The sequence below is a fragment of the Bos grunniens genome, chromosome 13 (assembly GCF_055505025.1).
Source record: "Bos grunniens cultivar Pamir isolate PY7600 chromosome 13, Bosgru_T2T1.0, whole genome shotgun sequence".
Lineage (NCBI taxonomy): Eukaryota > Metazoa > Chordata > Mammalia > Artiodactyla > Bovidae > Bos > Bos grunniens.
The window spans coordinates 70,935,582-70,957,909 of NC_141177.1; the positions used below are offsets into that span (position 1 = coordinate 70,935,582).

The 22,328-nt window shown below is 45.5% G+C and overlaps 1 protein-coding gene across 50 annotated transcripts in view; it reads left to right on the plus strand.

Annotated features, from left to right (window-relative positions):
- Nucleotides 1-22,328, plus strand: part of CELF2 (CUGBP Elav-like family member 2) — a 560,158-nt gene that overhangs the window by 387,273 nt on the left and 150,557 nt on the right. For 46 of the 50 annotated variants that reach the window (XR_015139876.1, XR_015139875.1, XR_015139872.1 and 43 more), the window contains one exon: nt 5,730-5,926. Coding sequence is in view for 38 of the 50 variants with exons in the window: in XM_086334866.1 (XP_086190992.1) it covers nt 5,730-5,926 (197 nt within the window). In the remaining 12 variants the exon portion in view is untranslated. Of the gene's footprint in view, nt 1-5,169; nt 5,558-5,729; nt 5,927-22,328 lie in introns of those variants that run through there. The other 4 variants (XM_086334873.1, XM_086334874.1, XM_086334884.1 and 1 more) reach the window with 2 other exon arrangements.

A 22,328-nucleotide genomic window follows, 5' to 3' on the forward strand; every position in this document is an offset into this window, starting at 1 on the left:
GGACTGTGGCGTCTCTTTGTTGTACACATACGGAAACTGAGTGGTTACTCGATTACCTTGGGATCTCACTGTTAATTTAATGCTGAGCCAAGACAAGAACCCAGGCAGGCTGGCCAGTCCACTGCCGACTGACTTAATAACTTCTGGGTGACTCAAGCATTGGTGTCATATTCATGGCCCCTCATTTTGTTTACCCGAAACAACTTCCTGATGAAATGTTTTGGTGAATCTCAACTCTCTATTTGTCTTTAGAAAATAAACCACTTACATTTACATTTATTTAAGTTCATTAAAGTAGAATTTTGAAATTTGGTTTTTCAGTTGCAGTAACTTCAAGTGTGCAGTAGCCACATGTAACCCGTGGTTACCATATTGGATTGTGTGGGCTCCATTCCCATCATGGCACACAGTTGGCCGCACTGATACAGGAAGTCCCAAGGAACAACAACAAAAAAAAATTAAAATGGATAAAAAACTATGGAGTAATAAAACTGTCAGTAACTGTCAAGGAGATTGGGCTTCCCAGGTGTCTCAGTGTTTAAGAATCTGCCTGCCAGGCAGGAGATGCGCGTTCCATCCCTGGGTCGGGAAGATCCCCTGGAGAAGAAAATGGCAACCCACTGCAGTATTTTTGCCTGGGAAATCCCATGGACAGAGGAGCTTGGTGGGCAGCGGTCCATGGGGTCGCAAAAGAGCTGGACATGACAGTGACTAAGCAACAACAACCAAGGAGATTGGCTAATTTTATCCAAAGTTTTTCCAAGGCAAGGCATCTTCCTGTGTTGTTTTCAGGTTGGTATATTTTCTGACGGTGGCATTTTATTTACTTTTTTCAACTTTTATAAAATTATTTATAGCCACTTGGGATTTCTCATACCCATTTTGTAAGTTTGTTATTCTTTCTTTTGTATAGATAAGGGAGATATAATACAGAAAGTTTCTGTCCAAGGAACAAGATAAAATAATAGAAGTTGTCATTTATTTTGTTTGCATTCTCCAAAAAGAAGCCTGCATTCCCTGGGCTTCATAAAAGCTTGCATCCTAGAGTTAATAACAATAATAAGAATGCATTGAATCAGTTATTATAATGTCTGTAATATTTTGCTACTTAGAGGAACCTCAGAAGATTTTGCATATCGTCTGTTGATCTAGTTCTCTCTACTCGAAAATAGAGTAGGGAAGTAGGTCAGTGTCAGCATTTAAAGCAAAGAGTAAGCACTATCATTTTTCCCCCCAACATCATCATATTTTCATCTTGGCTCTGAGATCAATATCACCAGTGCCTGCTGGCTTAGTGCCCTCCAACTTGTGGTCCGATTCCATGTGGCATCTGGCCTGGAGGAACCTTATGTGGCTCTTTGCCAAGAGCAAAAGTAGAATTGACACCCAGGATAGTATCGTAGTTTGTAGGTAGCAGAGATGTATGGGCTTGTGTCTCAGGCCTGCCAGCGGCCACTGAGTCCACAGGACACATCACCCTCAAGAAACCCAGTTCACAGACTATTAAGCAGTAACTGTTGGCCTTTGTTACTGTGTCCGGATTCTGTGTACTGTGTTCAGATTCTGCAGACACCTCTTCTTAGGAGAGTGACATTGGAAAAGTCACTTTACCTCTATGACTCTCAGTTGCTTCATTTCCAAATCGAGGATAATAATTTCATCTTTGTGGAGCTGTTGTGGTGCTCTTGTGTCCTGTACCTGGAAAAGCTGTTTGGCAAAGAGTAGGCTGTCAATAAATCTTTGAATTAGAAGCTAATTCCTGCCCTGTGCTGGGGGCCGAGGATCACTAGGGAGGGTGGGAAGGGAGCTAGTCTAATTTCCTAAGTCTGAGATCAGATTGCAATAAATAGAAGGTGTTACTGAGAGTCTTAGTGAGAGTTGGGGTATCTGTTCCCATAATTACCCTTCTTTGTAGATCGAATTGATTTCCCTGTGGCCTCTGGCAAGTACCCCGAAAGGTTTAACTGTCACACACATGATTTCTGGCTTCCTTAGAAGTATCAGCGCTTATAGCCCCATGAGGACAAAAGAGTCGTTAAGTCTTCTGTAGAGATGAATATCAGCCGGGAAGAAAGTTGGAAGTCCAAAGAAGGAGGAGCTCGTGTGTTAGAACTAAGTTACCCAGGCTCCTGATAACATACCATCGGGATCCAGGGCATGGGATTCAGCAACACAGGGGTCATCAATGGGGTAGGACCACTGATGCTTCGATCAGGAAGATGTGCCTTTGCTGTGAGTTTGTGTAACAGCTAGACATTGTTGGACTTAGTTAATGGATAGTCATGCTCTTAGCATTTGATGCAAACCTGTGAAACATTTGTTTGCAAAATGGCCAGGTAGTGGGAAGGATTCAGATATGGAGGAGAGGTGCTCATTCATGAGATCCTGTGGGAGTAGAAAGGGAGGCAGTCTCCGGAGTTGGAGACGCTTTGTGTGATTATGGAGAAAGTATGGGTTGTAATATAGTCTTAATAGACTCTTAGGTTCCATACTTTGCACCCTGATTCTCACACACCAAAAGAGGAAAGATGTGTGTATATGTGTGTTAGTGCTGCCTTTTATCTGGCAGCGTGATTCCAGGGAACCAATAGGTCTTGCTCTTGGCCTTGTCTTCTCATAGATTTTCCACAAGCTGTTCACTCACAGCCCAAAACAGACCTTATACAATACTTGGCCACATGATGGTTTAGAAATACTCTGTGCTTTGGAGCCCATTGGGCCTGTGTTCAAATTCTGCTTCTACAATGTATAAACTGGTAATCTTAGAAAAGGAAATTATTTCTTAGATATCTGCATCTGAAAAATTTCTCATAGAAATAGTAAAAGGATTAGATAATACATGTAAAGCACCTAGCATGGTATCTGGTCTAGAATTGCTCACTGAAAGATGCCTATTATTATTACTTAGGATATGAACTGTGTTTGAGTCCACACTAGGAAAAACTTTGGATTGAAAAGTAGACTTGTAGTGGTCACTCATTTCTAGTGCTTCACAAGTGCACAGAAAAGATTAACGGTGGGAACAGGTGACAACCATTAGACACTTTGAACTTGGGGCCACATCCTGTAGTTAGCACATGGCTCAACAGAGGTGAAGTCTGTTGTTTCCGTCTTACAGATGAAGAGTCTGAGGCCCAGAGCAGCACAGTTAGGAAATGATAGTGCCAGGATTCAAACCCCAAGTGCTAACTCCCGCCAGCATCAGGACACAAGAGGTCTAAAGGCATCCGTGAAGGATGACTGAGGGGCAGGGATTTTAAATACACAGTCACCAACATAAAGACCAAAAGGTGAAGCATAAGCCCCTCTTCACGGTGTCTCTCCCTATGCACCCCAGGGAGTGTGTATTTATTTATTTATTTTGAGAAAGTAGAAATGGGCCCTTGTTTGGAGACCCATGAAAGAACACTTGCTCTAGAATTCTAAGTTGAGGTTTAAGGACCAGTGTGCTGCCACCTGGTCCGTCTGTTGTGTTAACTCTGTTCAGAGGAGATGCAGGAGCCCCATGTTCTGAACTTCCGTTCTCTGTTAGCTGGGACCTGTGGCAACGCCTTCCTCTTTTCATTCTAGCTGATTGTCAACAGCGGTAACCACAGGCCCTTCCTGTCCCAGAAATAAGTCTTGCCACACTCTCAGCTCTCAACGAGCTGTGAGCGCTACATTCTGTTCTGCGTGGGGCTCTGCCACCTCCTCCTTGCCAGTGTCAGCCCTGTGGGGTTAAAAGTGTTTATTGAATTCCCGGAGGGCAATTTGAAAAGCAGTCGAGGTGCATGGGAAGAAGATAAACGCTCCAGCTCTAATATAAACAAGCGTTACATTATACCTAAATTGTTGAAGGAAGGTTTTGTGCTCAATATTGTATTCAGTAGAACATTTTTTTTTTTATATAACAATAAGGTTGATTAGAGAAAGCTCTGAAAGTGCTTTCAAGTTAGTCTGATTGTTTATCTCAAGGATTAAAGAAAAAAAAAATAGAGTGGTAAATTGGGGGATAAGGAGAAATACAAACTGAAGCCAGGACCTAGTTGAAGAGTATTTACCATCTTTTTTCCTCTCTGGATGAAACTGAATTCAGAATTTCTCCTTTCCATAAGTTTTACTGCTGTTGTTTGTTAGCCATCAGTGTCTTTTTTTTTTCCCCAAGGGCTCAGGACTAACCTAGTTTTGCAGCAAATTTAAGGTGCTCTGAGGGGTTTTGACTGAAATAAAGAAACCTACTTAAGATCTTTGAAAACCTTCTTACTGTTACCCTAGGCTACAGTGAAGAGACCATTTTCAGTGAAGCTTTAGTCCTTGTGGCCATTTCTTGACCTTTCTGCCTCCTGGGCTAGAGGCTAGGGTTGGGGAGCAGTCATGAACATGGCTCTGTAGGTTCTGTGTTTGCTGAATTTAAGTGCATTTTATATGTTTTCACAGACTGAGGATTAGTACTGCAAATCAGTGCTGCTCAGGGCAGTCAGCCTTGTCACTTGGCAGAGTAGGTGGCTTTAGGGTGCATTGGGGGAGGGGGGAGATGAAAAGAGTATGTGGCTTTGCTTTATTATTTACTGCAGCTTAAATGGTGGAGGGATCCAAGCAAATATGAATGCCTTCATCATCCTTTTACATGTTGGTGACTAGAATTGCAGGTTCTAAACAAGCATTCTCTCTTTCAAATGAGGGTTTTGGAAAACAGCATTAAGGAAGATTGATATGTAAAAGCTTATGGTCTTTGCTCTTTGTATCAGCCCCAGATATTTATTGAAGCTGGGAGAAGGAAAGGCAGACTTACTCTTTTCTCTCCCAAACGTGTGATTGTTTAGAACTCAAGTGCAACATCTGGATGTCAGATATACAGAGAGCAATTTATGGAGTGTGAAAGATTTGAAATATTCAGTGTCCTTTAGCGGGAACTCAACTTTCTGGGACTGCTTTTTTTTCCCCCCTCCTATCACAAAGCAGGCAATTCTGAGATCGCCTTTGCCTCTCTGAATTAAAGCCTTTGTGCCCCGGTCCCATAAACAATGTGCTTTTTAAACGGGAGCCCTCCTCCCAGCCAGGGCCCTTTTCTCCAGCGTGGGTAGCCAATCGGGTGCACCCAGCCGCATTGCTGGAGCACTTTATCTTCTGAGCAGCAACAACGTACTAATTTGATGCACACATGGATGCCTCGCGCGCTCTGCAAATTCATCACCAGCATCTTGCATTAGTCATCTGACGGACTGCCAAGTGTTTCATTTTCTTTTCATGTGACTTTATTATTACCACCTCTCTCCTGTCTTCCAAAAACCTTCCAAAAGGGGTGGAGGGCGGGGTGGTGGGAAAGGCAGCAGAAATCCAACCTTGCCTTTCTTTCCACATGAGAGCCAGTGTGAGACTGATAACGCTGCGGATGCGTTGATGGCAGCCTCGCGGAGCGAGACCTGCACTTAACTTGCAGCTGCCTCCCGAGCCGGGTTTCAAGATGTCCACGCCCCGGGTGACACCCGGTGGGGCGCTGCCCCGGGCTCGGGCGGCGGTGCCGAACAGCAGCCTGCAGTGAGAGCCCGCGCCGCGGCCGCCGAGGGGCAACCTAATGGTGCCTGTGCTTTGTTTTAGTTCATCACATTTCCACGACTCATTAGGCACTTTGCCCCGTGCTCCTCTTCCTCCTCCTTCCGCCTCCCCGCCCCCACCCCACCCCCGATTTTTTGTCTTCCTGTCCCTCGCCCTGCAGCCCTAACTCTGGCTCCCGCTTCCCTTTTTGACAGTAACGGCACAGCCAACAAGATGAACGGCGCTTTGGATCACTCAGACCAACCAGACCCAGATGCCATTAAGATGTTTGTCGGACAGATCCCCCGGTCCTGGTCAGAAAAGGAGCTGAAAGAACTTTTTGAGCCTTACGGAGCCGTCTACCAGATCAACGTCCTCCGGGACCGGAGTCAGAACCCTCCCCAGAGTAAAGGTACAGACAGCAGGGCGCTCGCGCGCGGGTCAGGGGCGTGCAGTCCAGGCCTGCGGGGTTGGGGTGGGGGTCCTGGTTATTCACGGGAAGGGAGGAGGGTGAGAAAGACCCGCCCCGCTGCCCCTGTGCCCCGTGGCCAACGGGCTCCTCCCAGCGCCCCTGCCTGCCTCCCGGACAGGTGGACCAGCTGCCCTCAGATGCAGGGAGGGAGGAGCAGGGGGCGGCCGCGCCTCTCTCCAGGCTCGTGATTCCTCCCTGAGGTCACTTTCTAGGCAGCGCAGGCTCTTCTGGGCAGAGTGGCTGGCCTCCCAGAGGAATAGTGTTTCTTAGCCTTGCATTTCAGGATCTCTTTCTACCCGCCCCCCCCCCCCCCCGCCCCCTCCACTTTTCTGTTACTGCCCATGTAATTACAATTGCATTTCACTTTTCCGTAGCCTGTAGGGATCTTGAAGTACCCTATAAACAGCAATAAGCACTGGTGTAAGGAATAAAGGGTACACTTCTAGGAGGGACATTAATTCTTGGGGTCTAGATGGAGATCATTAAATGAAGTGTGCCTTTGGGGAGAGGGAAGTAGCACCCTAGTGGCCTGAAATAGTTAGCGCACCTTCAGAAATGCTTGTGGTTTACGCCCTTAGCAGTGCTAAGATTCACGTGTGCAATCTGGAGGCTGTCATTGCCTCCATTTTAAGATGAGGGTGATGGGGAGGGAGGCACCATTCTTAAATAGAGGCTGGAAACGTCTGTCCAGGTTGAAGCTTCTGGATATTGGAGTCACCCATTGTGAGCTCTGTGTAGAAATGAATTTACAGTATCTCCTCTGCTGCTACCATCTGTTCTCTGTCCATGTTTTAACCTCACTTCGATAATTGTTTCTCTCTTTTGGATCTTCTGGTCTTCCTACCCAGGGCTCCTCCATCTCTTTGTGAGCGTCACAGTTGCTGTTTCCCTGCACCTCGGTACTTCTGTCTGGCTTGTTATCTTTTTTCTCTGCTTCCTCTTATAAGAGGTCCTGTAAGCTCAGTGTATGGCTTGTACACACACTTTAGTTGAACACAGGAACGTCAGCTCATTCTCGTCTCTGAGCCTCTTCCTTACTGTCAAGGCAAAGGGCTACTAAGTCATTGTTGGAACTCTGACGTTCTGAGTCCAAGAAATGTTGGGCCATCTCTGGTTCCCTGTAGATGCTGAGGTCTGATAGGACTTTTTGGAAATGTTCAAGAAATTTTGAAACCCCTTGTTGCTGTTCAGTCGTTCAGTCATGTCTGACTCTGTGACCCCATGGACTGCAGCATGCCAGGCTTCCCGTTCATCACCATCTCCCAGAGCTTGCTCAAACTCATGTCCATTGAGTGGGTGATGCCATCCAACCATCTTGTCTTCTTTTGTCCCCTTCACCTCCTGCCTTCAATCTTTCCCAGCATCAGGGTCTTTTCCAATGAGTCAGCTCTTTGCATCAGGTGGCCAAAGTAAAACCCCTAGATCATATCTATTTTATAAAGGTGAACAGGCATGCTTTCAGATTATGTTTATAGGACTCTCCTTTTCTATCTCAAAAACTGTCGTGTAACACCAAGAGTGTTTTCAAAAGAATGTATAGAAGAATTTTGTCACCACATACTTGATTGTCCCATAATTTGAAAAATATAAATTAGGTATCTCAAAGTCAAGAGGGTTAAAAATATCACAAATAGGGCATATCCCTAATATTGATCATATTTCTAAACTCTTTACTGACATATTTCCCAAATGGAAAAGACTAGAATGTGTTTTAATATTTTTACAGTGTCCAAAGACAGTATAATGAATGGGCTGAAGCTGAGGACTCAGCTAAGAAGGGCCCTCCCACCTTCTGGAATAGCCCCCACAGAAAACTAGGCTGTCGGCAGTAAACCGGTGCTTGGGAGTCAGTAACCACAGTTCATCCTTGACTAGGAAAACGTGCTTGAAAATTTCAGTTTATTCAGCATTTTTCGAAATGACTTCTGACACAATGATCAAAGCTTTATTGTTACAACACCTGGTTACGTGCATTTTAGCTTTTGATCACACATTTCTACTTTAGCCAAGAAGACCTTTCTCTAAGTCAAGTAAGTGTCTGTGCCTGACCTAGTTCTTATACTATTTGCTCTCTTTTCCTCCATGTTCCTCTGAGCAGTATCTTTACCAGGCTATATTTGTGACTTTATATTTTAACTTCATTCACTCAGTCTTATAACTGACTTCATTAAAATAGTTTGTATCAGCCCACAGTCTTGGAGAGAAAGGGAGACCTGGTAAGAGGACTTACTCTTTTTTCAACCCATGCTGTGTACCAGGCTCTATGTTAGGAGCTTTGTATGTGTGTGTGTTAGTTACTCAGTCCTGTCTGACTCTTTGTGACCCCATGGACTATAGCCCACCAGGTTTCTCTGTCCATGGAGTTCTCCAGGCAAGAATAATGGAGGGTGTTGCCATTTCATTCTCCAAGAGCTTTGTATAGTTATCTCATTTAATTCTTACTGGAATCCTGAAAGCAGTTGGTCCTAGTCACATTTTACAGATGAGAAAAATGAGCATCACAAAAACCCAAGAGATGTAGCCTAGTTTACCCAGCTAGTAAGCATCAGAGTAGAAATTTCAGCCCAGTTCATCTGTCTTCATGGGCCACTCCATCTTACTTCTCAATGAGATGAGGCTGCATCCAGCCTTGAAAGTGCAAGTGTGTTAGCCTGTCAGTCACATTCCTGACCCAGGGATCAAACCCACGTTTCCTGCTTTGCAGGCAGATTCTTTACTGCTTGAGCCACCAGGGAAGCCCTTGGTCTGCTTTATTTCAGGATTGGGTAAGAGGTCCTTTCTCCAGGGGTTCCCCAAGTGAAAGGCAGGAATTTTGCCCTTCAAGAACAGGGTTGATTTTGCTTCTGTCTTTGTCCTTAGTTTTTGTACTCCTGGGTTGAGATTATACATCACTACAACTCATGGCATCATGGGTTAGAAGTCACAGCTGAAATCATTCAGGTCTTACCTTTGCAAATATAGGTCAGTTCCCAGTACTGTGAACTCCAGGTCTCACATCAAATATTGCTTGAAGTACATGGGCTGTCAGCCAAAGCTTGGAAGGGTTTTTGTTATAGAGACATCTCTGTTGTAACGGTGTTTGTTGTGATGGGATTTGAGCTGTATAATGACATTCCTCTTGGAGGATTACAGCCCTTAGCCGCTTACACATGGAGATCAACCATCACCACTTTACATTATCTTTGTGTTCATAGGTAAAACAATGAGCCCACATTTACACTGGTTCTGACTCTATTAACATAGTAAAATTGTCCTGCTTTCCTGGGGCTGATGTCAGAGCCTCAGAAATTAGAAATTTGGAGGCTCTCTCTAAACATGGTTTAAATTATCGAAGGCTTTCAGGGTAGCCTTGATGAAGTGCATTACTGACATCAGTGGTTCCAAGGAAGGAGACAGAATCAGGCATTTACCTAATACAGGTGAATTATGTTTTTCCTCTCATTTTCTATGTGATGTGCTATTTAATCTTGCGGAATAAAAACTTTTTTCTATCTTTGAAAATATCCTTTAAGGAAACCTAAACTGTTTCTTCTCTCACATAAGTGTATATGTTCACTGAGCAGCCTCAGCAACTCTGGGGAACCTGGCTCAGTAAACCATCGCACCTCTGAGGTCCTAGGAAGAGCATGTTTTATTGAGCAGTTATTGGTCGAGTAAAGATAGTGAGGAATACTCTATAGTAGTTAAGAGCATGGCTTTTGACCTCAGCAAACCTCGATTCAGTTTCTAGTTCCATCACTTACTACATGCTGGCCTTGTGCACGTTACTTAATCTCAGCTGGAAATGGAGACAGTCCCCCAGTGGGTTGCTGAGATGGAGAAATCACATGCTTTGCACAGAACTGGACTGTGGTAGGAGCTCACTGTGGTGCTGGTTGTTACGACAGTTATTAGTATCATCACTGTCCCTGAGATCTAATAGGGACAGTGAGGCAAAGAAATACACAGGTCTCTATGATGTAAGACAATGTGAGATAAGAGTAAACAAGAAAGAGATGAGCATATTTGAATTGTAGGGGTTCAGAGGAGGGATAAATAACTTGCAACTAAAGAAATAGGACAAAATGGCATCCTTACCAAGTCTTGAAAAAAATAATAAGATTTGAGTAAGTAAAGACATCACCAACTCAGTGGACATGAATTTGAGCAAACTCCAGGAGATAACAAAGGACAAGGAAGCCTGGTGTGCTGTAGTCCATGGGGTCACAAAGAGTAGTACACAACTTAGTGACTGAACAAGCAAATAAAGACAATATTGAATACAAGTAGATGGACTGGCCTGATTCTGGTGTGCAGAGGAGAACATGCAGGTTGGGTTCTGGGAACTGTGCATTCTCCCAGAGTTCAGAAAAATGTGAAATATAGAAAATGAAGGAAGAGGGGATGAGGAGGAGGCTTAGAAATGAAGCCTAGGGTCAGTTCCTATAGAGCTTATATCTCAGGCTAAAATATTTGTGTTTTATTTCTTAGAGAGCCAAGGGACTGGGAAGGTATTTCAGCAACAGGGAGGGTGGCCAGGAAACTGGTGGCCTGTGTCAGGGAGTCCATGGAGCCTAGACAGGACACTGTCATGGTAACGGAGAGGGAGAAACCAAGTGACCAAGATGTGATCGTGTGGGAGGAAGTGGACTTGAGAACTCTTTTGGGGCGGTAACAGTTGGGAGGTTGTGGCCTAACTGGAGAAGGAGTCAGCAGGTGGGAGCTGACAGGGAGCCAGGTGGTCAGTTTAGTCTCGATCACATCGAGTCTGAGGTGGCTCAGAAGAGTCGAGCAGAATGTGGGCCAAGGAAAGTGATCGTATTTGGTGATTGGAGGACCTGGGAGCATTTCAGAAGGATGGGGGAGGTTGGGAGAGGGATCATGTAGGTTTCCACATGGGGCTATGAGTGGAGACTACCTTTTCTGGGTGTCAGGGAATGAAAGGAAAGAAAGCTTACATGCAGCACTTTTTTTTTTTTTGGAGCCAAAGGTAAGAAGATAGAGCGAAAAAAGTTAGTGCAAGGTAGATGGGGCTCAGGGTCCTGGAAAGGATGCAAGGAGTGGCTGAAGAGCACATGTCAGGGGGTGGAGAGATGCTTTAGTCGAGACAGTGGGGCTGTTGGGACGAAGTAACACCAGAGTGAGTTTTGGTCTAGTGGGGGGAGATGAGACTCGGTACACGTGCCCCTGGACTTCTCTAGAGGGTCGTACATTGCTGAGACGTCTGGGTGGAATCAAAGACTTCAGAAGAAAAGGTGTGAAATGACTGCCTTGGAAAATCCAGTAGGGAAGGAACAAGGGGATTATTGAGCTTGGAGGAGAGTGCAGTCACCCTCAGGTTGTGTCTGGTTACAGCGGGCCCTGGCAGCTGTGGTTCTCTGTCCACTGGCGAGTGAGCCCGAGAGATGCGGCTGGAGGTCAGAAAGGGTACTCGTTGCATCAGGATATTCACTGAGGTCTCAGGTGGGGAAGCTGGTGAAAACAAAGGGTAGCTCTGGTTTGGGAGAAGGAAGAGCTGGTGGGTAGAGGTGGTGAGTGACATACATTCTAAGAGGCGGCAGGTTGTGGGAATGGTGTCCATGGCACCCAACTCAGAACCTGTAAGTGGTACATAAATTTGTGTGTCTTGGACCATCACTCTTGCAGTTTCCATTTTAATCAGAATTATACCCCAGGATCCCAGCACCCTGGAAAAACCTACTCTCTAATGAATGCTAAATTATATTTCCCTAAGCTCCATCAGTTAGGTATTATTATTCTGATTTTACTGGAAGAAACTCTTCAGATTCTGTGCTGAGTGACCAGAACAGTCATTTGATGTTTGAGATGGGGAGGCAGAAGCAGACCCTTGGCCCTGACCAGTGCCTCGCCCATCACATTTTTACTGTCTCTCTTTGACTTCTCAGCTAAGAACTAGGAACGGAAAGTGGCCTGCATTGACTAGTGCTCCGTGCCAGAGGCCTGAAAAACAGAACTTCCTTTTTTCTTGAAATGTGCTCAGGGGCCATGGCGCAACCACCATGCAGCTGCAGCCCTTCCAGCACGGCGAGTCCAGGGTGGGTGGAATAAAAGCCACATTCACCGCTCCTCAGGGAAGGGGGATTACCTTTAAGCTTCAAAAGAGCAGCTTTTGCCCTTTCATCTCCTGGTTGGTTAGGCTGCAATTGGAGAGGTGCCAGGGCTCACTTTGGGTGATTTCATCCTTTTCTTTTCCCTCCACTGATCTTAGGTGATAGAATATGAGTCGCTTTTTTCCTTCTTAATGCCCTTATTTCAGTCTTCAGGAATTTGTTCATAAAAATCTACATTCATCCTCCTCTCTTCCCAGTTCAATACGATGGAAAAGTTGTCATGGAGAATGAGATGTCAAGGAATGAACAGGGGAGCTGAAGAGGAGGAAGAGAAGGGTGGAAAGCACCAAAGCTAATTGTCTTTATTTCAGAATCTGGCGAGACAGCCTGGAGGCTAGAACATTCCTCTGGGCTCAAATGAGAGCAGGCCCTGGAGCCATGGGACTTAAAACTGGTGTTTATTATCGTGGACTAGTGTAGAGAACCAGCCTCAATCTCTGTACCTTTGCAGGGAGTGATAATGCCTACCTCCAAATTGTTGTATATATTCAGTGGGAGGGCAAAGCAGTGGGCTGCTGCTGGTAGAGTCCAGAGGGAGTTGATCATCTTATAACCTTAAGTCTTCTTCAAAATGTGCAAGGCTTGTGAAGAGCACCTTCAACCTTGTTATTTGAGGAAGAATATTGAGGGGCTGGAGTGGGAGCAGGAAGGCTTATTTTCATGTTCCTTGCCTTTGCTTTCTCTCCCAAAGATTCTCAGAAACTTCCTTAGAGCAGTAAAAATGTCCTTGGAGCCAGTTTATTCCAATGCTTTCCTCTCAAAATCGATCATTGAGAAAGAATTCAGAACGCAGGAAGATGAACCAGTTTTACATTTTTAATGGACACGGGGATAGGATTTCTGCCCCGAATTTCTTTCCGACGAGGGTGGCAGGCTGCCCTAGATTGTCTGGGACAGTCCCAGTTGTGTTACTGCTGCCTCCGTGGCCCGCAGGAAGGGTGCCTTCACTCTGAATTAACTTTATGTTAACAGACATTGCTGGGTAACGTATCATGACATCCTTTCATTGTTGTCTGACCGAGGTCCTGCAGGATAAATATGAGATGCAGTCAGAGGCTTTATGGTCAAGCCTGCAGGAAGCTTTATCACGTCCTTGGGAGAGGTAGAGTCATCAGTCTTAGCATATGGTTATATTTTTTTTAAAAATTAACAATTCAGTCTTTTGAAATGGGGAGTCTTAAATTATTGTAGCTTATGTAGACCACACCCAAGGAACTGATTGAGATAAATGAGAGAGAAATGTTAAGTGAGCCTTGATGAAATCATAGTGAGAAGGAATCCTTTTAAATACCCCATACTCCATGCCCAGAGATTGGGCTATACTTGTCTACCTCAACCTGAATTTCCATTATTTATATCAGAAGGGCGGAGTCTACCCTGGCAGATAATAATCTGTCCTGGGTACATTTTGATCCTTATATCTCTGGAGGGAAAAAAGAGGAAGAAGGGGCAGGAGAGAGATCCAGAGGACACACAGAGACTGGGCCAGGATCCAAGAAGAAATGAAATTAACCTAAGGTTGCTTCTCACCATTTTGTTTTCTTTTCCTCTGTCTGGTATATCAGCTGGTCCCCAGTCATTTTGTCGTCTGTAGATTTGTATTTCTGGAATTAAAGTGTCAAAAGAATAAAGAAAACAGGCTCTAAACAAAAGGAGAATGGGCCCTTGGGGTAGAAATTTGCCATAAACTGTAAACCTAGGGTTTCCTGGTTTCTGTTTGAATCCCTCCAACACATGTTAGAGGTTGACTGAAAAGGCCAAGTTTAGGAGGTCTCGCAGCTCACAATTCCCACGGATGCATTGATAGTTTTCCTGCCTGAAAGTCTGACTTGCCTTTTTATGTGCACCCAAGGAGATTTCCCCACATCAGAGATTCTCCACCATCTGTTATGCAGTTGTACCACCCTGGGTCACCATGCTGTGGGTCATTATGAAACCAGTCTTTGGAAATGGGAAGTCCAGTGTCCTAGCCAGAAAGAGAAGTGCTCTCCCTGGGTAATGCTGCTGGTTACTCTGCACGACGCAGGCATTACCTGGGAATGGCCTTAGCATGACCTTGGCTCTTCTCTCTCTCACTCCAAGGACCCCAGATAGTCAGGTCATCAGGTTGAAAGGTTGACTTTCCTCCTGCTTCCATCTTGGCTTCTAATTAAAGTTTCCAGTCAGCCATGGTTATGTCCTATTTTAGAAGTGTTTAGAAATGCTAGCACTAAAAATATAAATAAAATCATTACATACTTTATAAAGCATTAGCTCCATAGATAATATATTATCTTTAATCATCCCAACCATGATAAAAATATACCATGCTGTTAGCAAAATTAGCTCCCCCCACCTTTTTTTAACCTTGTGTTTGTAGATTTTCTTAAAAGACTGAATTTTCACTCTTGGACCTGTGATCCCAAATGCTACCATAATTGAGATATGAGGTTTTTATACCTTGTCCAGTTTCACTGATGCTGAGACAGTCCATTCTCACGTTTTGTTATCTGATATTGGCTAGTCCAAACCTCTTGCTAGAACAATCCTCCTTCCCATTGGACATAAGTGATTATGTCCAGGATTACCCATCATGAATAAATGCAATCATTGGGACCTCCAAAACCAACGGAAACTAAACAAGGATGAAAATAGAGTTGGTCAAATAGGGAAAAGTAGAATGCTAAAATAATGAGTTACCAAATGATTGATACGGGTTTTTTATAGGCTCTGGTAGCAGAAATGATAGATGACAGTGTTGGTCAAGAGAATTGAGTGTGTTCTGACCCATCCTCTGAAATGCAGGGGAAAATCATTTAGAAATTAGGTATCTCACTAGAGAAATGTGCAATGAACTAGACCAGTTAAATATAGTAAAGAATCAGGGACTTCGAATGTCCAAAGATATTTTCAAATCTGCCTTGATGAGTACATGTGCTAGAGAAAGGAGCACAGAAAAAAAGCCACGTGTGGAATGATGGATTATGATTTCACAAGCCCGTTCTTCACTGAGTCACATAGACAAACAGCAAGCAAAGAAGTAGGTTTGCTCTAAATGGAAAAGGGAGTTATTTGGCTGAAGAGGGACAGGTTATAATGGTAGGAAAAAAAAAAAAATCTAGTGGTTCCAGGAGAATGGGGATGGCAATCTAAATGCCACAGGAATTGATATTAGGATCAATACTTTTTCACTCTCTATGTAAATGACTGAGAAAGATGTCCCCAATGTAGTATCCATGTTCTTCTATTAATTCAAACTGGAGAAACCCAACTGGAGAAGTATACTTGGGGCAGTGATCAGATGGAAGAATAAAGGAATCTAATTTTCTCGTTTCTATTAGAGAATCATGAATTGGAATTAGAGAAGTGAATCAAGAGATTGAAAGAGAATATCCACCCATCACACTCTTTAAGTGACCCAAAATCTGAGTCGTTGTAAAATGTTTTGGGGTGCATTAGATGTTTGTAGAACAAATTCAGAACCTACATGTGGGTGGAGACCTGTCTCTTCAAAATTGTCTTCAGGGTCCTCTGTGCTGTTTGTGGGGTCTTGCCAGCCAGTTCTTGTTGCCTTCTTTTCAGTTTTAGGTGAACAAAGTGCCCCCCAAACTCCCTGTGGTTTCATGGAGACCACATCATAGTTGTGTAGAGCAGTCAGATCAGGGGAGAGGGGAAGAGGCATAAGAAAGAAGGCTCCTGACGAGTGAATGGTCCAAAATGGTTCCCCAAAGGCTAAATGTTCCAAAGGAAGATGCCAGACGCCCAGTGTTAAGGAACAAGTAACTCACTGCTTTTCACAGAGCTTTTCACTCATATATAGGCCATGGTGCCTCATAGGAGGAAATGTTATTGAAGTTCCATCAAGGAGATGGACACGCTTCAGAGGCAAAGCAGCATGAATCACAGAGGTCCAGGAAGGTGCTCCCGTCTGGAGAGGTCCCGAAGGTGAACTTAAAAGGCCTGAGAGCATGGAGTCGTGAGGATGAAAAGAGAGAGAGGCTGCAGCCAAACGTAAAAAGATGGACTGTGCTCTCCAAAATAAAAAACAAGAAGAGAATGTGATTGAAGTTTGGGAGATGCTAAGGTACAGAGTGAGGCTGTGTGGAGATAAGCTCTTTCGATTAATGCTGAACCCCAGGATTCTGGGGCTTAGCCTTAAAATGTTGGTGCGGCAGGCCAGGTGTAGAGTTGGAGCAAACTTTTACACAGAGGAGGTGGTGAACTTAGAGAAAAGGATGAAAGTTAGGGCGCGGGTAGGGGCAGCTGCTTCCGGGAGTGGTCCCCTGGAGTGGTCCTCAGATCGGCACTGCCCCACTGGGACCTTGTGCCTCCCTCTTTTGTAAGAAGGATCTGGAGCTTAGGGTGACCTTGAAAGCCCCGGGTCCCATTTAGTGTGGAATTTTAATGTCCAATAGAAAAGACAAAAGATGTGGCCCAGGAAACTAGCTACATGTTTCCCCACAAACCCGTCACACGGCAATAAATGTCCATCAGCACCTACTGTGTGTGGACTTCCCAGGTGGCTCAGTGACGAAGAAGCCACAGGAGGTGCGGGGTTGATCCCCGGGTCAGGAAGATCTGCTGGAGGAAGGCATAGCAACCCCCTCCACTATTCTTGCCTGGAAAATCCCATGGACAGAGGGGCCTGGCAGGCTGCAGTCCACGGGATTGCAGAGTCAGACACGCACCTACTGTGTGCCAGGCATTGTACTTAACTGCTGTAACATGGAGGTGAACAGGCCGTGTTCTTGGCCCCACCAGGAGAGAAAGCATTGACTGGCAATAAAGGAAGGACTACATGAGTCCTTTAGAAACATGCAGGCAGCTTGGGGTCATCACTGACCACTTGGTGTGTGTGTTGACTCTTTCAGAGCAGACACTCAGGAGGCCTCGTGAGCCGAGCACCCTGTGCCGTGTGTACAGCAGTGGTGGGGCAGGGGTTGGGGGACCCCGAGGTTGTACGATGGTGGGAGTCTGAGGTTTTTCTCTTCAGCAGTGCACCCCCTCAGTACTTTCCCCTTTTTCCTCAGCCTTATTTTTCCTTCTTCTTTCTCCTCCCCGTAGGGGGTTGAGGACGAGATCAGCCTAAGTTTTACTCCATCAGCTTGACTGAGGGTTCTCCGTTAAATCCAAGGGCACGCAGTGTGCAGCCCCCTGTTGGCATGACTGAGTCTCTGGTCGTGTGTCAGCTGGTCCTTACTGTCCCCCTCAACGTCACCCTGATTGGTGCCAGGTCCTGAAGACGGGGCTGGCCCCTACCTGGTGGAGCTGCGTCCAGTTGACAGGGGAAGTATATGTGTCCCGTGTACAACACACAGATACTCACACATACACACCCCTACGTTTTGAACTTTCTGGTAACTCGAAATTTACCTCTTTGAACACCGTTTCTTCCACTGTATGCATTATTGCATGCATGGTAGACTTCTGAGAAGCAAGTTTTTCATAAAATACTGGCTGTAAGTTGCCTGGTGTAGGGTGAGGGCTGAGGGAAGGATGTGGGCTCTGCACAGTAGGTGTGGGAACAGAAGACAGATGAGAAAAGCAACAGTAGTGGGTTCTTACCCTTGTGGAAGATCTTAGACAATCCACGTGTATGGAAGGGCTTTTATAAACCTAATGATTCTTTCTCAACGAGTGTGCTAGAAAATATTACACGCAATTTAAATCTGCATTGTGTAGGAAAAGAGAAGGATGTGGTAGCATGAGACAGGGAAGGGGTAGTCAGTCAGAACCAGTGAACTCTGGGGAAAGGGGTAAAATTCATTAAAACAAGTATTTGCAACTCAAGAGATTTTTAGAGGATCTCCTATAGATTCCAAACCTAAGTAGTTGTTCAGAATTCTGGATCCTAACGTGCCCAGTCTGAAGGGCAACAGACTCTTTCAGAATAGTTCTTCAGAATAATTCTATGTCTGATTATTCTTGATCCAGCCCTGATTCCTGTGGACATTCTATAATGACGCAGGCCTCACGTCATAACTGCTCATTGGACCGTGTTTAATATTGTACCAGGCTTTCCATTTGGGGCCTTTCAGGTTTGGTTTTTGTCTCTGGCACTCAGACGTTTCTGTACAATCAGTTTAGAGCTGACATTGCAGCTCAACTCCCATCCCATACGATGTTAGTCTTGAGTTATTTTCAAACGTTTGTCCCAGGGCCTTCATGCTGTTGTATGCAGACTGTCTGGTTACCAGCTGCACTCAGTTTTGAAGATGGTTGATTGGCATTAGAGGCGTGTTTTGTGACCACGAGTGGAGTGGAGTTTCCCGGTTTTCAAGGCAGGAATCCCTAGGCTTACTAGACTAACCATCGTCCAGAAGATATTTCACACAGAAGCTAGTTCTTAACCCACTGCTACACCCTACCCAGCATCACTGCTGCTTTCAGAAGCCCATGCAGGGTAGCTCATTTTGGATGTGACCCTTAATTACCATTAATGTAATGATTGGAGGAGTCACCACTATGAGAAGGAGATAAGCATGTTGGCTAACACGCGCTTTATGTACACAAACATTTCTCCCTACAAAACTTATATTCCTGAGGCATCCCTTATGTGGGACCTACATTCTGTTGAGTAGAGTAGTAGTGTAGTCGTGGATACCAATTCTGAATAGGTTTTCCTAGCACATTACAGAGTTCCTGCAACCTAATCCAAGATGTCAAGATAAGACTCAAGATTCTTATTTGTCACGTTCTGTGTTGCTGCTTAAAGATTCTCCATGGTCAGGGTGGTTGGTGTTTGTGGAGTTGGGTGTTTGGTTTTTGTCTGTTTTTGCGCATGAATTTTAGATTTTAAAAGGAATTTCAGGTTGTTAAAAGGAGGATGTAAGCAAAACTGTTTGCATGAGTTATGACAAAACATTGCTTAATTTATTCACTGCTGCTGTGCCGAGTGGAGGGCCCTTCCCCTGTGCTGGGGGGAGGGGCACTTCCGTTAGGCTGGGAGGATGTAGGCTGACTTTTTCACTCTCTAGATGCAATCAGGTTGCTCACTGGCAGAGCAGCAAGCTGGGCTTTCATCGCTTTAACGCTCCAAGATCCCCATGAATTGTCCAGTAGACAGCACTCCCTCTCTCTTTAGCATCAGCCATAACTCGTTCCTTTGGGGTGAGAATGCTAGTCAACCCCGGAAAGGTTGAGAGAGGACCTTTCTCAGCAGCCTCTGCCTCACACGTGGTGCCTGATTCATAGCATAAGGGAGGCTGATGAGAGAGTGTGGCGGGCGTTGCATCTCCACTAACATCCCCGCCCCCCACGGGCCCGACCGAAGTCAGCATGTCTGGGGCTGATCTCAGAAAATAGCTGCTGGGTGTGCCTCAGGCAAAACCCAGTGGGGTAAATGAGACACCCCTGAGGAGCGGGTCGAGGTGTTCTGTAAAGAAGCACAAACTTGCCTCTAGCACCACTGCCTTCCTCCCCCTCCCCTCCCTCCAGGCTCCCTTCCACCTCACCCAGGAAGCAGCCTGGTTCAGCAGAACAAGTGGGTACAATTCCCATGCCCTGTCCACTCTCCTCTTGGCCGAGCAGGCTGCTGAGCGTGATGCTGTCTTTGTGGAGGGGCCACCTGCCTAATGGGAGCTGGATTGTGACCACCCATTCGTTGGCCGGAGGCCGCCACACAGCTGCCAGATGGTGACAGTCCTTAGCTGTTGTGCAAGTGCAGAGCGGGTCGTGTTCCCCTCTGGAGGTAGACAACGGGTGGGTCCTTCCCCCCAGCCCACGTGCTTGCAAAAGGCCAGGCTTCCAAGAGCCAAGGCTCCGCTCTGATCTCCTTGAAGGTGGAAAAAGACTTAAAAGGTTTGTTGTTCAGTCACCAAGTCGTGTCTGACTCTTTGTGCCCCCGCGGACTGCAGCACGCCCGGCTTCCTTGTCCTTCACTATCTCCCAGACTTTGCTCAAACTCATGTCCGTTGAGTCAGTGATGCCATCCAACCATCTCATCCTCTGTCGCCCCCTTCTCCTCTTGCCTTCAGTCTTTCCCAGCATCAGGGTCTTTTCCAGTGAGTACGAAAAGGTAATGAATAAATTAAAGACACCTTTTTTTTTTAATCGGGTCTCTGGGTTTTCCTCTCTTCCTAGTTGTTCTCTAATCTGTACTTCGGAGCACAGTGTTGAAGTGGGATGTGTCAGGCTTTTACATCACAGATAAAACCCCCAGGCAAATAAAACTTGCAGTTTAAGAGGCAGGAGAGAGTCTCTGGCCACTGGCAGAGACTGACTGTGGAGCCTGAGCTCATCAGTAGTCAGAAGGCCTGCCCGTGGCTTCAGGATGCCCCACCGGGACTGCTCCACGGATCAGAGGGGGGCCTGTCTCTCCACGGCTTGCTCTCCCCCTGCATTAGCTGAATAGCCGCACGAGCATTCGCACAACTATTGGCCAGACGGCCCTAGCAACATAAAATGCTGTGTTGACACATAGCCCATCACATGTTAGCGATGAAAACGCTGTATTTTTAGAACACTTCAAAGTGAGGAAACCGTTAAAGCCCTATCACATCCTCCCTTGCCCTCCGGCTGCTTCCTCCGTGCCCCCCAGGAACATCGCCCCCATCTTCTGGAAGAGGAGCCGGAGACAAAGATTAAGTGATATTTTGAGCAAAGCTGATAATGCCAGGGGGAAATTGCTGATCTCGTCTTAAAAATCCAACACACGCTTCAAGGTGGTTTTTCTAAGGCTCCCACTCCTTTTTACCTACGCCATGTGGGTTCCATGTGACCTTGAATCTAAGCCTGAATATTGCATGTGGAGTTCAAAAGACAACTCAGTCTCCCATTTTCTTTCGTGGCATTCATTCAAATAATAACAGGCACATAATACTGTCTTGTAAAAATCAAAGCTCCAGGCACACTTTGAAAATCTTTTAGAATTTCTAACACTTATTTTCATAAGTGTCTTTCATGCAACTTGCTGAAGACGGCTTGTTAGCCAACTGTATCTTTTGTGTCTCTGGAATTCCTGTGCCTAGCCCAGGGCCTGGCATGGACCAGGCGATCAGGATTAGTGACTGAAGTGACTACTACCTCTCTTGGGCTCAACATTGACGTACCCATTTTTTTTTTTTTTTTTTTACAGAATTTCTGCTGGTAATCAGGGAGGTTTTCATCCATTCTTGGAACACTGTTTGAGAGCCTTATGTGCTAGGCAGTGTGCAGTGTGTAGTGAATCCCCTACATACCAACCTTCTGGTTGAGAACTTTCAAAGATGTGAACATGTGTTCCATCAATGTCTGTTGATGCGTGAGTGAAATTTCAGCTTGCCCTCCGTCTCCTGATGCTGAGGATCCTTCAGCTCCACCATCTCCCACCTCCTCTCCCTCCTCATGTCAGTAACTCTTCTTGCCTGTTCACTCTATGTCAGCCCCTGTATGCCAGCTGTTGTACTGGACTACTACTTTTCAAGGTTCTGTACTGTTAAGATTGAAAATGTTTTCTTTATTTTTTGTTTTTTATGTGTTATTTATGTGAAAAGTATAAACTTAACTATTATACAGTCAATTGTGTTAGTTGGGTTAATATAATACTGTATACAGTATTATACAGTCAGCTGTGTTAGTTGGGTACCTAGGCTAACTTTGTTGGACTTGCGAACGTGCTCTCAGAATGGAGCTTTTCCATGTATAGGGGGCTTACTTTGTACTAGAGTTTCAAAGGTGAAAGATGTGGCCTGTGTCTACAGGACAGTGGGGTGGGAGCACAAAGGACGTGTGTGTGTGTGTGTGTGTGTGTGTAGTGAAAAAACAATCTATGAAATGTTCCCTTAGAAGCTCCCTGACGCAATAAAATTTCAGAAAACCAGCAATGTGCAGATAGGGGAAGGGACTTCTTAGTTGTCCAACTTGTATCCATCTTGTAGGTGCTCAGAACCAAGCCTTCAGCTGGGAAAGCTTATCACGTATTGGGAAGAGCTGAGCCCACCATCAGCCCTCAGCACTGTTCCAAAAAAATTTCCACTGTGTCTCTGTTAAATGTTCATCACTGAGTCACATCCAAGTCTTTGCGACCCCATGGACTGTAGCCCACCAGGTTCCTCTGACAATGGGATTCTCCAGGCAAAAATACTGGAGTAGGTTGCCATTCCCTTCTCCAGGGGATCTTCCTGACCCAGGGATCGAATCCGGGTTTCCTGCATTGCAGGCAGATTCTTTATCATCTTAGCCACCAGGAAAGTCCCCCACTCTGTCCTTACTCATCCCCAAGTTAGTATCTATCCACACCCACAAATCCACAGGACTCAAGTGTCTCTTACATG